The 17,694-nt window shown below is 38.2% G+C and overlaps 2 protein-coding genes across 2 annotated transcripts in view; both read left to right on the forward strand.

Annotated features, from left to right (window-relative positions):
- The first annotated feature begins 3 nt into the window (after positions 1-3).
- On the forward strand, positions 4-10,725 carry LOC138051536 (uncharacterized). Its single transcript, XM_068897756.1, has 7 exons — positions 4-544; positions 2,137-2,424; positions 3,323-3,712; positions 4,542-4,588; positions 5,069-5,105; positions 7,022-7,131; positions 9,728-10,725. The coding sequence occupies exons 1-7, from the start codon at positions 109-111 to the stop codon at positions 9,818-9,820; spliced, it is 1,401 nt and encodes a 466-aa protein (XP_068753857.1). The 5' UTR covers positions 4-108; the 3' UTR covers positions 9,821-10,725.
- Positions 10,726-13,631: 2,906 nt separating this feature from the next.
- Positions 13,632-17,694, forward strand: part of LOC138051539 (cell division control protein 42 homolog) — an 18,546-nt gene continuing 14,483 nt past the window's right edge. The window contains exon 1 of the mRNA XM_068897759.1: positions 13,632-13,803. The gene's annotated coding sequence lies outside the window, so the exon portion shown is untranslated. The remainder of the gene's footprint in view (positions 13,804-17,694) is intronic.

Here is a 17,694-nt window from a genome sequence, read left to right on the forward strand (position 1 = left end):
TCCCTTAGCAACGGAAAGAGGTTCTCGAATTATGGCATTCGAAATACAAGGATCTTTGCAACTTCACCTCTTAAAATAGCTGCGTAAACGACATTATCTTGCCAAATAATGATTCCTTTAGAAAGTGCGACAGTTACATTGCCCAGAATGCCGACGACAGGAAGGGCCACGACTGGGGAGTTTAATTTGACAATTATGAAGCCGCCGGTTTTGGATGTGAATTCGAAATCAAGAACAAGTCCTTCTTTAACTTCAAGTCCTGTTTATCGACTTTTGCGCAGTAGAAATCAAAGGAGAAATAGTTCAGCGCCATGCAAGGTTATTGTGCCTGAAAGAGTCGAGGTGTTCGAACTGACAAGTACAGGTCACCGTGGAGATGTGGAATCTGCTTTACTGCAGGAAAGTGTAAACAAAGACGCCTGTATATTACCTGACCACATTAGAAATAATTGTCAGGGTAGATTATTGCCCAGTAAGCCAGCTGGTGTGGTTTCTTTATCTCAAGAATTCAAAACACCGTCGTGTTCAGTGGAAGAAACCCCAGGTGAAACTATAATAATTATTGTTATGATAATGACAATGAGCTTTATTGAAGTGTCAAGTCTTCTAGTGCTGAGGCGCTCAATTGAGGACACTATAGCATAGAAATCAAATCAAGCATTGATTTTGAGGAGAGGGGAAACCAGGGTACCTGGAGAAAAAACTATTAGAACAGAGTAGGGAACTAACAAACTCAACTCACATTTAACACTGCGTCTACATGTAGGAATCGAACCTGGGGCACAATGGTGGGAGGTGCTAGCCTGCAAGTACAGCCGCCTTTCATCACTCCCGGCTGAGAGGCGGCTGTATTCGCGGGCTAGGGAGGTGTGAGTGATCTGACCAATGACTGCACTGCCAGAAATTATGCACATAATTAGACGCATGCCCAATTTTGACATCCAACACAAAGTTTCCCTTTAAAATAAAGTCTATGCCTTTGCAACCTGTTTCTAACAATAAGGGAAGGGTAAACGTCAGCATTATTTTTTCACTATTTTTTGGCATATGGTAAATGCAAATGTTTATCCTTACTTAAGGAACAGCATTTGGGGGACATTTTGTTTGTGATGTTAAGGACGGTGCCTAACTATTGTAATTGCGTATGCATTCTGCGCATCTTGAGATACTCAGGTTTTTTATGGGTACCGTACTATTAAACAAAGGTATTTTTTTGCGCGGTTTAAAACTATGCAGAGAAAGCAGAACTTAGCAAGTGGTCTTGGTATGCAAAAGGAAAATTGGGGGTAACCATGCATTTTTCAGAGATAATTAAGCTTCAATTTGGAAAAGAATGTCATACATTTCTAGGTATTTAAAAGCTTTTTACAAATTTTATTGGTTAATTATATTTGAAAAATGCATAGCTACCACCAATTTTCTTTTTGGATTGTAATAACTCTTGTTAAGATCTGCTTTTCCCGCATATTCATATACTAGGAAAAATGCCTTTGAATTGTTTCAGTGTCTAGTATATATGCCCGGAGGGTGGGGGGGCACTTAAGGCCTCACTTAAGGTGTTATGGGCAAAACGCAATCATATGTACCGGTATAGCCGTGAAGGTCTCCATTTGGGTTGCGCGCAAAGAACTATAAAAGTGTATGTTTACACTTTAATTAATTAAATTTTTTATTTCTTCACGTAGGTGAAAGTATTAGATGATAATATCTTTGCCATCATTAAAAGTCTCTGTATTTATTCTTTCTCTGTGTTTTAATATGGTCTCCTTTAGGGGTCAAAAAAAGGCTGGGTCACACACAGATTGGTCTGCTTTAGGGGTTTAATTTAAAATTTCTGACGAGCATCCCTCCCCTTTTTATATGGGAGTGCCTTCCCTGGGTATACATGTACAATGTATAAGTTGTTGCTGATTGGTTTGTTGTTGAATGACAGTTTCAAGAGCAACTTTTGACTGTCAGTTTTTGTGAGGAAGATATTTCTATAATTATCTGTTCAATTACATTTTGTATAATTATCATATATATTTTAAGAGACTTAACAATAATTTCAATTTAGCATTTCCTTGACAAGTGGTCAACATTCAAATCTGGACCTTTAATCTAGAAATATATCATAATCAGATTTATTCATTTCAGAGGTATTCCCAGAGAATTGTGACGGCATTGAAGATGGCAAACAGCAGTACAAATCAGCAGACACTAAATCTCCAGAAGAAATAAAGTCCGTCAATGATTGCATAGTTAAGAAACCTGACATGGAAAATGAGACCTCTCCTTCAATAAGTGCAAATAAAAAGAGTGCAAAGACATGTAAAGTGAAAAAGGCCCGCAAAAAACGAAAGAAGTCAATCAAAAAAGGCCAAGGAGTGTCTAGCATCTTTGCTAGACTTGTGGGATACAATGTAGGACAGAAAAAGCTTCAAGGTACAAGGGCACATGTAGTTTTGCAAGAGGGAAGTAATTGAAGAGATTTGATTTTCAGTGTAAACTTGGGTATACACTGTACTCAGAAAAAACCTTAGGGCTCCTTTGCCGAAGACGAACCTACAATGTTCAGATTACAAATTTAGATGCTGTGCTGCTGAGCTATAGGAAATTCTTGGTGGAGCATCCAAACTAGTAATGGGAAGGTCGTAGGTTTAATTAGCAGCACTCCTATTTTTTCTGAGCATCCCAAAGTTAATGCTGAAAAACAAATCTCTTCATTTCATTAAATGTGATTAACATTGTAATAGCAGAGCTCTGTCGCCAAAGTTATGCGCGGAGCACCATTGGTAAGAAAATATGCATGGTAACCCATCTGTGCGAGAAAATTTGGTTTAGGCATTTATTGGCAGGAACATCTTTGATATTGGACATCCATGTTATGATTAATTGACACCTGTCAAAACAAGGTATATGCTGACCAGTATCATGTGACTATACTGCAGGCTCAAGTTTAAAGCTCATCGAGATCAGCTTTTTTTTTATGTTGCCCGCTGACCATGTACTGGTTTTTGATTGGATTGCAGGCTCAAACCATGTTGACTTATTGTAAGAATAAATAGCGTGGGAGCTCTTCTTTATGCTTGGGTAAATCTATACATTAATAAATTATCTTATTAACATCTCTTTCAGTAAAAGAGGAATTATAATTTTGCTTCCTCTAAATATTGGTCATTCGTGCAGTAACCCTAGGCCTACATGTATACCAATAGATTGGTTTACAGCCAGGCCTGCTCCTGGTATCAGTGTGAGCCACAAGGAATGCAAACTCTGTCTACTTTCATTCTGAAGAAGTTTCCAGAATTTAGTTCTAATGGTGCCTTTTTCTAACTTGTAGGTCAAACAAATTCAGATGGAGAGACACAGTTAAGAGCTGGAGTGGTACAATGTGCAGGAGTCAAAATGTCACCAAACATTGTTAAATGCCTCAATATACAAAAACTACACGCTGCATATGCTTCGAAGAAATATGACAGCAAGAACATCTCTTGTCGTTTGCCACAGGTCTCTAACAACAGTTTAATAAAACACAATGCTGGGAGTGGCACATCGCTACCAGGAAAACAGCAGGAAGAAATTGTACATGTGTCTTTATCTCTCATGGTCCCATTGCCACAGAAATTACAGGACTCAGATAATGAGAAAGTCAAGAAGATCTTTTTATCGGAGACACATTCTGCAATGATCGCTGGAATTCCTTGTGCTCCACCCAGCACACCTATAGTTGGTATGTGAAGCTTTTTCAAGTTTGACAAAAATTTAAGAGCAAACTATATTGTTACTTTTAGACCTAGCTGTGCATGTGCTTTTTGTCATATTAAGCAAATTTGCGAAGAAACTTTAAGGGTTATGAAATTCTAATGCAAGTTTATGGGATGACTTTAGTAAAATTATGTTATGTAAGAAAATAGCAAAAGGTTGGTGAAAGAGCTAGAGCAAAGAAAAAAAAAGCAAAAAGAAATTGTGCCATATTTTGCCCATTGCCATACTAAATTTGTTGGGATTTCACAAAATGACAGCAAAAAAACTTCTTAATACCAGCTATTTTTGCCCTGAGCTTTTGGATGGCATCATGATAAAATGATATTATTGAAGAGCTGTACAATATGTTTGCTTCATTAGTAAGAGTCAATCAAGAGTCCATCATTTCCTAATTGATCAGTTAGTAACTTCATTACTAGCATTCCCTAATAATTTGAGCCTAATATCCCAAATAAATAATCTACGAAGTGGTGCTTTAAAATACTGAAGGTTGTATAGGGTCACTGGCCGTGTTGCCCCCAATTTTATCATTTTTTGATGGCTACCCCCTGTAGTATTATGTTGATTTTAATAATTTTTTTATGATAAAGTCTAAGTTTCTTTGGACTTGTAACTAAAATTAAATTATTCATTTATGGCAAAATGCCTTGGACATTTGATTGCTTTTTTAATTAATTAATATTTGACTTTACCAAAAACTAGGCACTGGGTAGTACGTGTATTTGACTTGCCAAGCACGTCAGTGGAAGTGAAGCACAGACTGATGCTTGTTTTCTGCTTGATTTTTGTTCCAGATGAAAAAATGAAAGTGGAATACATACCATCTCTCACAGATGTCAAGGTAAGATCACCCATTGAAAGGGCCATAGAATGTACTTTGCTGGGCCAATTAGACAGTATGAGGCAAGCTGGGGCATTTGCATGCCCAAGTCATTTTAACTTGTGGACTGGTCAAGGCAAGACACTAGCAAGAGCATTTGCCCTTCATTTAAAGGAAAATTGGCTCAGTGAGACTTTTCACAGCTAGGCAGACCCACTGCAACTTAGCTGGCTATTGTTGCTTTGATTTTAATAATTTGCCTTCAATAAAAATTATCTACGGATTCAGAAGGTTTGATTCCCTGTCTGAATGTCTTGAAAACAGACAGCTGGTCAGCATTTTGCAACCAGGCATTTTTTACTCCTTAAATGGCACTGAAGAAGAGCAAGGTGTTTTCACTCGCTTGGTCAATCAGAATTGTGGTATTGCAAGGTTAATTATTAAATAAATGCACTTGTATATTATTGTATTTTAACCTCAATGACATTAATTTTGTTTTAGAGTCAAAGAGCTGTAAAAGCAAGGCTTATTAACATTGGTAAGTTGACACGCTACAATTGTTTTAGCCTTCAAAAGTTTCATTGCACCAAATCTAGTCACCTTGTTTGCAGATACATGTACATCTTTCTAATGGTCTATCGAGTATGCAACCTCTGCAAGCAAGCCCATTCACGAAAAGTGGAGTGAAGGGACTAGGACATCTCTTCTTGTCTCGTCTCAATCCATCTTGCTGTTTGTTTTCAATTGTCATCATGATAAAGTGTTAGGCTGCCAGGAGTCTAGTTCGCAGACTTCAAATGTCACAAATGCAATGTTTCCCCTGGACATCTTCTGCTAATAGAACTAAAGAGCCAGAGCTTTGCATTTCTCTCCTTCTTGCTGGCCAATCTTCCTCAACACTTTCCTATCCTGTCCTTTCCTCTTTCATACATGTTCCTCTTATGTTGTCACCTTCAGTTGAAAGAGCACACCAGAAGTGATCAGTGGTCACAAACAAAGATGGCGGCCATGTTTTCTAAAGCTCTTCCTGCAAGAGATAAAATTTCATATACCATTTCATCATTGATTCATTCCTCATGGGACCATTAGAATTCACAAATGACCAGCTCCCAACGTCAGTGGCTTCATAGCTCAGTTGGTTATCTGAGCGTTGCACCGGAATCGCGAGGTCACAGGTTTTAAACCCCTGTTGAAGTCCTGAATTTTTCAGTCTTCTCTACGCAATTGTAAAAATTGCGTTCATAACTGCGAAGATCATAGCTTCACTTGATTTCATATCCGCAGTTCATATGTGATTCATTTCATATACCATTTCATCATTAAAATTGACTCTATCGTGTTGTATTGTATTGTATTGTTTACTAGTTTATTTACATATTTATTTGTCTTGTCACTTAATTACATGTACATGTATTATGTATTTTAGTGATAACTACTATTATTTTGTTATCTTTAAGAAAATTACGACATTTTTTAATTTCCAAGACATGTTTCGATGTTACGAACATCATCGCCAGTTACAGAATATCTGAAAAACCATTAGGACTACCGTATATAACAACTAGGCGAAACATGCATAATTAATTATGATTAAGTGACAAGAATTACATATATGAGTGAGTTACAGAGTGTTTGAAAGAATTTAGAGCCTAAAGCATAAGTGACAGGTTGATGAACTTGTTGGTTTAAATTAGGCTTTTCCCAATTTATACATGTATGCATAGCCTCCTTGAGTTTAAGTTGAAATTTAGTAGAGGCAGAATCAAGGATTTTGAAACAATCCGCAGAGCAAGATTGACGACATTTGTAGTTTGTAGGAATCAATTATTTAGGCAGTTATGAGGGCATGTTATTAGGTGACTATATTTTGCCCTTCCTCAAGAGTCTGCAATACTTTATTCTGTAATACTTGTATTTATGAGCAAAATAAATAAATAAATCAATAAATAAAAAAACAGCACACCACTGGGCTACAAGCAATTTATTGCAAAAAGAGTTGAGACACTCACTGTTAAGAACTGTACAATGCCTGTCATTCAAGTCAGCACATCCCCAACCCCCCTTCCCACCAAACAAACTTGTTTCCATCTCCACTTGGCATTCAAACCAAAGGGTATCAACATTGAAAAGGGGGGGGGGGGGGGGGGAGGGACGTTGTGACCTTTCTTTGGAACTGGAAAAGGGATTTTTGGAAGAAGCTGGGAATTTTTGGATTCAATGTCTCAACCTTTTTGAAACTGCTTGTAGACCACCTTAAGAGACCTCCTGGTCATATTATGTCTGCCACTCAGGGGCCACAACCTCTTCACTATTTAAAAGAAGGAGACATAATGCCTATTGTCCAGGGTACAATGCTAGGAGGTACTTACTAGCTTCTGCTAAAAATTCTGTTTCGTATTATAAGATTTTGATGATAAATAATGACGTGATGAATACATGTGTTGATTTTGGTAGGAAATAATCTGAGGGCGCAGGAACAAAGAAGGAAGGAAAAGTCTTTAAAAGATGAACAAAAAAGAGCTTATGGTGCTATTTTGCAGCTTAAACAACGACAGAGAGCTGAGGTAAGTTTCCTTATCATACACAGTTTTGTAGTAAAATGGATTGAGTGCCTGTTAACTGGCTTGATACCTAAGTGCACATCCACTACTGATCCCAAGGGAATCAGTAAGCAGCTTGGGAAGCGTAAAACTAGATAAACAACAGCAAATTTAATCGTTTGAAAACAGGGATAAAAATATAATATTTTATCACTGTTTTCAAACGATTAAATTTGCTATCTGTTTATCTAGTTTTACATTATATGTTCCATAGTTGATAGTACACATCAAGACCTAAAATGGGTCTGGGCTTATAGCTGGGTATTATGAATTTGAATTTTGTGTCAATCAAGTTAATTTTTTGCGTAAGAAGTTTGGGGTGTGACGGCTTATAGCCAAGCTCAGCTTGTATCCGAATAAGTACGGTAGCAACAAAAGTATCACCCAAAGGAGTCAAATACATCAATGTGCTTGTTACATCCTTTTTTCAAAATGTCTGAGAGTGAGCATGCAATAATCATGCATCACCCAAATGTCACACAATGTCTTCTTATTAACAGCTACAAACAAGGCATTTATATCCTTTTAACACCTGAATGATAGAATACGTGGATTTAGTATCGGTAATCAAATGGTGACGAGTGAAATTAGGAAATAACTTCACGCGCAAATTTGTCCAAAATCAAGGCAAGGGAAATTATTTGATTTTGGACAAAATGGTCACTGTGTCCGCCACCCTGAGCTGGTTGCATCAAATCTCATCCTCCGGGAACCAAAGCACGGTACTCGCAGCAGGGAGAGACCAGCAACCACTTACACAGACACCCTTAGAAGAGATACTGGACTCAGTAACACTGGCGAGATTCGCGCCCTTATGAACAACAGGGACCAGCGGAGAGCAGTCATCCATGATACCCGAGTTGGTGTTGGCTAATACCCTCGTCTGTACTGTAGTAGTAGTAGTAGTAGTAGTAGCAAGTGAAATTATTCCCTAATTTCACATGGGTGACATGATAAAATATCATGATAAAATATCATGGGTGACAAATTATGTTCATAAGATGCCATTTTGGTACTGTAGGAGAAGTTGCCATGGCAACATTGCAATTTCACAAGTGAAATTATGCCCGGTATAAATTAACCCTGAAATTTCACAACAAAATTAAGGAGTAATTTGTCACCCGTGTTATTCTTCCTATGATATTTGAACTGCAGAAATTGAAATACATGAGTTGAAGATCATTGCAGATATTAGAGCAGCACCTTGCAATTGAGCAGTGGTGAAGAAAGCGTGAAAGAATCCAGGCTTGCACAGGATTCGAACTCTTGGCCATGCAATTGCGAGCTTCAACTCATATATTTTTTATGTCTACAGTTACTGTAGAAAAATGGGCAGTAGACTGTTCATTTGTCCAGAGTGTGAAGTGCACTTCTTCCCACACCCTCTGCAGTGGATAGTTTATTTTGGAGGAGCAGTAAATGCATCCTAAGTACTGGTACAAAAGCAGCATACTGTGTAATAGGACATTTTACGGTTGTTTGCGCAGTGACCTACGTAGCCTATGACTGGCTGCGAGGCTGCCTGGTGACCTTGTATTAATGCAGCCCCTCCCCCCCCCCCCCCCCTCCCCACACACTGCTTTTATCATGTAAATGTGTTGTTGTAATTCTAATTAAAAATCATTTGATGTTCACTCACAAACAACGTCTATTGCTCATTCCTCCTCCCCTTCCCCACCCAGGGATCGCGTTAACGCAGAAATCGTGCATTTTTACGCAAATAAAATCCAAAAAATGCATCATCGAAATTTTAATGCGTCCTAGGACGCAAGGCACTGACTTAAATAACTCACACAACTTGCTTTGATTTGTCAGTATATTCTGTTATTTGTAAAACTGTTGGAGCAATCTGTGCTCATAATTTAAGTTCTAAGAATGGGGTTTAAAAGATCTAAAAAGGTTAAAACTAAATTTTCGACCGCCTTCTGCGGTCTTCTTCAGAGGAATGTACTCTGCAAGTCACTGAATGCAAATATATAGCAAAAGACGTCACTGTTCGTTGCTCCTAAGGGAGGAAACCAGTGATGCGTAAACCCTTGGGAAGTGTGCTCTTTCATTAACAGAGTTCTTGTCCAGGAATGAATGTAACGGCTCTAGAAAAAGCCTTTGTCGACTGGTCCTATGCATATGCATATGCATATGCGTCAATATTAATTCCAAGTTGGTTACTCTCTTTTTCTCATAATCTAAAACATACTCTTTTTCTCGCAGAGAGTCACCAAGATTTTGGGACCCCCAAAAAATGCTTGGGACCCCAATTTGACTGAACATGCGGGTCCCAGGACCCAGATTGAAAAATCCTAGTGCCATCCCTTCCACCTGTCCACATATCAATGTTGATAGTGTGGTGCAAAATACTATACAAGATTTGGCTGTATCTAAACCAATTTTAGACTAGGGAGGGGGCAGGGGAAGTAGGGAGAATTTAGTATTTCTTCAGACATATAAATAAAGGAATGAGCATTTTATATAGTGGCATGTCACATTTTCCCAGCAAGTTTTGTTTGAGACTGTAGTTGTACGTGTAAAAGATTGCATAATGCAAATTGTGTTTTCTCAGATCTATGCATTGAACAAAGTGATGACTGAATTGGAAAATGCAAACTTCAGGAAATTCATGGAAGAAAATGCAGCAGAAACCCTGCCAGTTTGACAAGTTGAGAATGCTGTTTACATATATTGTCAACAATTTTCTTCTTCACTAGATATAGGATCTGATCTATGCAAGAATAAATCACATTCATTAGAGAAAATTAACATTGTATTTTGTATAAGTCTTATATTAATAATATTGTAGGTCTTCCAGCAATAGTTGAAGAGCAATTAACAACAAATCTGTATAGCGATGGAAAATTCAATGTTACTGATTCACCAGTTGAAATACCAAGAAATGAAAAATGTTCATCAGATTCTTTCATTTAGTCTTCAAAATAATTTTTGGAACCTGCAAATACAATCAATCCATAACTGTATATAATTGTATAGCTGTAGAATGTACACTGTAAGATAGCTCAAAAAATGATTGTTTGGATATTTATACACCAGTATTTTATATCTTTCTGTAATTTTTATATCACAGCCATTGAGATAGTTTAGAAATTAATTTTTAAGACAATGCTTGTCCTACCATTTGGTTTGGCCAGTACGTTTAACATACTTTTGTCTTTCTCTATTTTTTATATTTTAATTTAATTTCTTTATTTATGTTTTATATTTTTATTTAATGTGTATATTTAATTCAGTCTATTATAATACTATTTGTGACATCTTCTCAATAAAAATTACTTAAATTATTGAAGTAGTAAATTTCACAAAAAAAATCCTAAAATTACCATGGTAAATTTTTGTGGGAATTAAGGACGCAAATTTTATATCACTTTGAACTAACATGTGAATTGTAAATATGAATTTTATAACTGTACAGAATAATAATATTATGCAACGTTGAAGGGAGGGTTTTCAATAGGAGCTGCCTATAAAATATCGTATTGATGTGTTAATTGATTTTTCTTATTCACAAAGTAGTTATTTATAATAAAAGTATAATAACAACTGAAAGTGATCTCTGTTCTCGTTTATTTTTTCTGAAAGAAGCATAATTATGTAGTGATGTATTAGTAATGTAGCGATGTTTCCTGTGGTCAAATATGATTTGGTGAAAGTAGCTGTCAGAAAAAAAATCACCATTTTGTTTGTTGGTGCCACCACAGCTACTCTGCTGCACTGTAAATGTTGGTTAGCAGATGTAACTTTTTTGTGTGTAAGTTGTGAAACCTTCTGACATTACAACTTACCCTCAGAATCATTTTGGTCAAATTTGTTTTATCTTCAAACGAACAAAGTTGTACATAATGTTTCATCTGTACAACTAATAAAACCAAGATGCTGGAAGCAAGATTAAGACTAATCCTTGTTAAATATCATGACAAGGTATAGGTTTTGATCATCCTTACCCCTTGAATATTTAACAACAATAAATTGTTATCAAGTAAAGCTATGGTCCTCGCAGTTATGGACGCAATTTTAGTAATTGCGTAGAGAAGCCTGAAAAATTCAGGACTTCAACGGGGTTTGAACCCGTGACCTCGCGATACCGGTGCGACGCTCTAACCAACTGATGAACTATGAAGCCACCGACGTTGGGAATATGAATTCCCGGGGGGGGGGTACTCGATGTATCCCTGGTTGGGGAGGTGCGACGCGGCCCCTCATACCCTGACCCTGTTTAAGACAAATATCGCTGATTTTCCTACCAATTTTAAGACAGAATTCCGATTTTTGATACCCTGATTAAGACATTTAACCCAGTCTAAGACATAAATTAATAAATTGATACCCTGATTAAGACAAAAAATGATAAATTCGATACCCTGTTCAAGACAAAAATCCCGAAAACCATACCCTGGCTGGCCGCACGTCCCCATTAAGCCCTTATAAGGGAGTACCCTCCCGGGTATGAATTGGTCATTTGTGCATTCTAAATTTTCCGTGAGAAATGAATCAATGAACGAAATGACATATGATTCATATCATATATCATTTCGTTCACTGATTCACTGATTCCTCACGGGAAAATTAGAATGCACAAATGACGAGCTCCCAACCTTGGTTAGAGCCTCTCGCACCGGTATGACGAAGTCACGGGTTCAAACCCCGCGGAAGTCCTGAATTTTTCAGGCTTCTCTACGCAATTACTAAAATTGCGTCCATAACTGCGAGATCATAGCTTTACTTGATTTCGTATCCGCAGTTCAGTATATGATTCATTTCATTATGATTTCGTTCATTAATAAATTGTTAATTGGTGAGCACACATAGGTTATAAGTTGTCGTATAACCGATTTAATACTCGAGTACCGCAAATGAAATTACTGGAAATTCTGGAAATTTTGGGTGCTTACCATTTAGCCAAAAAATCCGGAAATTTCGGTTCGAGGTCAAACGGAAAGGCAATTTTCCGGAAAATCTTTTCGGAAATTGTGGACAACCTCCAGCTCTTACCATTTGCGAGAACCTTCCGTTTCCAGGCCCTTTCTCACAAGATCGAGTAAAATATGCAGGATGGAATGCTGTGTAGTAAAATGGTAAGAGCCATTCTCATCTGGTTGGTCATTAAATTCGGAAAATCGCTTACCTTTATGCAACGATCATTCCATCAGGATTATTTGGCTAAATGGTAAGCACCCTTTATGTCCCACCAGCCTCGGACGATCCGACTGTATCGCGAGCTATCGTTCTTTGCCCAAGCTTGTCCATGTTACATGTTGCGTGACATGTTATGACTTAATCTTGCTGTCAACTATTAAATTGTTTCTTTTCCCAAATGGCGTGCTTGGAGTAAAACGTGAGACAGTTCCAGACGGATTATCTGTCTTTAGTAAGTATAGAAGACAGATGATTCATCTTGACGGTAGCCTGTGAGGCAGTAGCCACCCACGCTGTCATTTTTTTCGGGAAGTCGTATCCATTTCACTTTCACCCCGGGGAGGGGGGGGGGGGGGGGTACTCCCAGAAAAATTGGGTAGGGGTGTGCGGCCCGCTTCCCAAAACCCTTACCCTATTTATGACCTAAATCAATACCCTGGTGCAGACCTACCTTATAATTATTTCCCTAGTTCAGACCAATGTTAAAGGCAATGTTTATCTGCTTTTATTAGGTAGGTTACATGATAAAGAAGTAGCTTCTAAATAAAAAACGAATTCAAGACTAAAGTACAAAAATCGATACCCTATTTATGACCAAATTGGCGGAAAATTGGCCAAAATTGATACCCTATTTATGACTAAAACGGCTGAAAAACCCTACCCTTTGGGGCCGCACATACCTATATAGCCCATATAAGGGAGTACCCCGCCCTCCCCGGCTCTCCACCTCGTTCTCCCGCCCGTTCTCTCTGCCACGCAGGATATGTTGACGGAACTTGTTGACGGATGGTCCGTCTCTAGTATAAATTCGCCCAAGTAAAACCAAGTACCCAAATTCAACACGAGGGAGATAATTTTACCCGCTTATTTTCCACCAGCATCCGGAAGTTGTCATGTCATGACTTTTAAAATTCGGTTTAAATATGCAAATTTTATACCTTTTAAATGTTTCATTCGAAACAATCATAGAAAATAACATCCATTTTCTTATGAAAAATAAGACAAGTGGAAATTATTAATTCAAATCATGTCAAAAACAGAAAGGGGCATGGGCTCTGTTTCCCACCAAGACAACCCTCGATTTCCGTTTCCTTTCCCAATGCTTTAATAATTGGATGCAAGATTTTTGCAATTCTTTTCTTGTGACTTTTACTGCCTAATTCCATCTCCAGTCCACCAAAGACGAAATTGTTCTGTGCGTTGATCTATTCGTAACGTGAGTAAAGCATTCATTTCCAGGGCAAAGCACGGAGTTCTAACAAAGCTTTTTATTGGATAACGTACTACGTTTAAATTTTAGGCCAATCAGACAAACAGACATAACACGGTGACGAACAGCCTCGTTCGTGTGAAGTTTCTACCAACGCCCCAAGCGCGGTACGAAACCCAAATATCACTTGAGAAAAATTGTGTCTTGAGGAAATCGTGCATTTAAAAACCGAATTTCGTGTCATAGCGGTCTATGAAAGAGCATTTATAGCGATTTTTGTGGTAAGTATACCGTCTTATTGGCAACAAAATGTTCTGCTTAGTTTGCACTTTGTGGCATAAAATGGCCGAATGTGCCCTCAGCTCAAAAGAGATATTGCAAGCATTTGTTCACCGTTTGCAACGTGTACCTTGTTGGCCGTGTCGTCTCTGTTCATCAGAGGTTGAGTGACTCGATCTAACAAGGATCAAACCCGTGCTTAAAGATGTAGAACATTCCGTTTTGTCCAACACTAGAAGATAATCTGGAAAGATCTTTGGCTGCAAGGAAATGCTTTGATCGGTTTCGTTCTTTTTATCAAAATGTACCAATTTATCTTTTAAAATGCCTGGGAGTTATTTAGTTCCAGCGCAGAAATTGCTTTAATAGAATACTAAACCTTATGTTATTGAATTCAGCATGTTCCTTGTTTTGCTTCCTTATGAATTTTGTAAACAAATTAAGTACAAAACGCAGGTGATATATGTACTTTTTGTCTCCTAATTAACACTTTGAGAAAGAAGTCCCGTAACTTGTTGACAAGTCCAGTTGTGATACATGTGGTAAATCATCTGTGTGGATTTCAAAAAAGAGGAATGAATCTAAGTCCAACATCAGAAGCTTGTTAATGATATTCAGTTCTTCTGGGCTCAGCTGCCAATAACCATTAAAACTCTGCCTATTATTAACCCATTGACTCCTAATTAAGTCTGACCGGTTTAGATGTCAAAGGGTTAGCACCAGGCCTGGGTTGCTCGAAGCATGGTTAGCGCTAACTAGTGTTAAATACCATGGAAACCTTTAGGTTTTTATACTAACCAGGCTTCGAGCAACCGGCCCCAGTAAATTTGCTTGTTTTCTAGTCAGGCAATTACCTTAATACTCATACACGAGTGCATACTATGGTATTTACTTGTGTATGAGTCGACCCCCAATTTTCGAGGCCTAAAAACTGATTTTTCGTCATTTCTGGCTAAAAAGCCGATATTGATAGAATTGTTCCTTATTGCTGGCGAGCCTCAGGGCTCTTGATATTAGTGAAAAAAAATCAAAATTTGTCGGATGTAAGATCGGAAGCATGTGCAGTCGATTGTGGTGTTAGCATGTCTATAATCTGGAGTATTGATACCCGTGATGACGTCACATACACGTGGAAGGGAATCTTACAGCCTGACAGCCTTCACGTCGAGTACCGTAAACGTCCATGTATAAGCCGCATCCGTAGATAAGCCGCACCCCGAATTGAGAAGCGCAGATTTTGGAAAAAAATGTAATACAATAAAGTTTGAAGTTCCAGTAACGTTCTATTGCTATAAACCAACAAGGACAAACAATCAAGAACGAGTGCTTAGTAGCCAAGCTTTAAATGTGGGGAGGAGTCTGGGCAAGGGTCGAGGTATCATGGCCACTTCTATAAAGATGTACCCGCAATAGGCGAAAAAATTCATGCAGAACAGGAGCTTGATAATGCAGTCGACAAAAATTTCCGAGAAGGTGGTCAAGGACAATGAAACAGTCGGCCATTTACCTCGCGAGTACTTGCGAATTTTGTGGTATTTTATCGCACGTGGTGGAAAGATATGCGTGGAAGTGACTGGCCGAAGACGTAACTGCAAACAGCTTTGCAGAGGAATGGAGATTGCTTGTAGGTTGGTGTTTACTTGTTTGAGTAAAGCGAAAATTAATCGCTTGAAAGAACTCTTGGAGAGCAAGATTCGCCGATAAACACTCGAAGACACAAACGGCTCCTTTAGGAGCCACCACTCATTAAAAAGTCAATGAACAACAGCAACATGCTCTCAGTTTCTTTTATGTTTCTTTACTGAGATCTTAAGAAGTTGTATGAATATTAATTAGGTTTTTTAAAACTCCAAACACAGATGTATCCATGGATAAGCCGCACCCTTGATTTTTGCCTTCAATTTTGTGAAAAAAAGTGCGGCTTATACATGGGCGTTTACGGTACTTTTCCAGTGGGTCGTCATTGATTATCATTCAACCGTACATGTTCAGTCTTTAAACCTCTTACATTTGACCATCAAGTCAAATTGTTCTTCAACGTCTTGAACCGTTGAGTGACGAGAAAATCAGTTCTCAAGCTACAGGGATCGCGTTAACGCAGAAATCGTGCATTTTTACGCAAATAAAATCCAAAAAATGCATCATCGAAATTTTAATGCGTCCCAGGACGCAAGGCACTGACTTAAAGGAAACCTCCACTAAAACAAGAATACAACTTCAAAATATTTAACATAATGTTTACAATCAAAATTGTTCAAACGTTTTCCAGTGGAATCGTTTGTATCCGAAATAAATGAATTTCAAAAACGCTTGTTTTGGTTTTCAAATTTCCTGGGCGCCGCCATCTTGAATAATTGTGACGTGTTATGGTTGCTCTTTTGTATTTGCACAAAGAGCTTTTGTTTTAAAACAATAGGGCAACCATGACACGTCACAATTATTCAAGATGGCGGCGCCCGGGAAATTTGAAAACCAAAACAACCGTTTTTAAAATTTATTTATTTCGGATACAAGCGCTCCCATTGGAAAACGTTCGAACAATTTTGATTGTGAGCATTTAAAGATATGTTCCTGTTTTAGTGGAGGTTCCCTTTAAATAACTCACACAACTTGCTTTGATTTGTCAGTATATTCTGTTGTTTGTAAAACTGTTGGAGCGATCTGTGCTCATAATTGAAGTTCTAACAAATGGGGTTTAAAACATCTAAAAAGGTTAAAACTAAATTCCTCTTCTTCAGAGCAATGTACTCTGCAAGTCACTGAATGCAAATATATAGCAAAAGACGTCACTGTTCGTTGCTCCTAAGGGAGGGAACCAGTAATGCGTAAACCCTTGGGAAGGGTGCTCTTTCATTAACAGAGTTATTGTCCAGGAATGAATGTAACGGCTCTACAAAAAGCCTTTGTCGGTCGGTCCTATGCATATGCATATGCGTCAATGTTAATTTCAAGTTGGTTACTCTCTTTTTCTCATAATTTAAAACAAACTCTTTTTCTCGCAAAAGGTCACCAAGATTTTGGGACCCCCAAAAAATGCTTGGGACCCCAATTTGGCCGAACATGCGGGTCCCAGGACCCAGATTGGAAAATCCTAGTGCCATCCCTGAGCTAGACCACGAGCAGCCGTCCTTCTTTCCTCAGAGCCACGCACGATGGATGAAATTATCATTTTGTGCAAATTGGTGGTAAAAACGAGGTTTGTCACGCAATCGCGTGCTCTACTATGTCAAAGAAAAATAAGAGACTGCTTGCAGTCTATTTTCAAGTACAGCAATAAATATAAATTGACGTTTGCTCAACAACGCTCAGCATTTCTCAAAAGGTAACTCTTTTGCTGAAAAGGGGTCAGAAATTTCAGAACAGAAGTTTAAATTCAAAGAATGAACTGACATGCCATTGTTGTGAAATCATCCCTTTGCTTATAAAACGGTTACGCCTGCAGGCCACACAGGCTAAAGATATGCACACCTTTCTTCGCTCTTTTAATACTTTCACACACATTTCCGGTTCAAAAATTTGCAACTGTTTAAAAAAAAAATACCAGTCACTGCTCCCAGTTTCTATGCCAGCACTGAAACTCCTAGTTCAAACTAGCCCTATCTGTACGACTTGAGTATAAGTCGAGGGCAATTTTTTGGGGCTGATTGTTTGGTCATAAAAGGTTGACTTATGCACAAGTAAATATGGTATAATCAGCCATTGAATTTTGTCTCCTTGCCATAAAAAAATATCAGTGTCAGCTTTATGGGGTATCTCACGGGTACAGTGGGCATCTGGGAAGAAACCTCAGACTGTACATGCACACCTCTGTAAGAACAGTTGTATCCTCTGTATTGTTGTACCTCTTTAAACCTCTGTAAGAATAGTTATATATCCCAAATTATTATTCAACA

The sequence above is a fragment of the Montipora capricornis genome, chromosome 6, assembly GCF_036669925.1.
Source record: "Montipora capricornis isolate CH-2021 chromosome 6, ASM3666992v2, whole genome shotgun sequence".
NCBI classification, from domain to species: domain Eukaryota; kingdom Metazoa; phylum Cnidaria; class Anthozoa; order Scleractinia; family Acroporidae; genus Montipora; species Montipora capricornis.

Coding starts and splice junctions, on each gene's coding strand:
- LOC138051536 (XM_068897756.1), top strand. CDS start 109: ATGATTCCTTTAGAAAGTGCGACAGTTACATTGCCCAGAATGCCGACG. Junction 2,425..3,322: donor AGGACAGAAAAAGCTTCAAG/GTACAAGGGCAC, acceptor TCTAACTTGTAG/GTCAAACAAATTCAGATGGA. Junction 4,589..5,068: donor CATCTCTCACAGATGTCAAG/GTAAGATCACCC, acceptor ATTTTGTTTTAG/AGTCAAAGAGCTGTAAAAGC.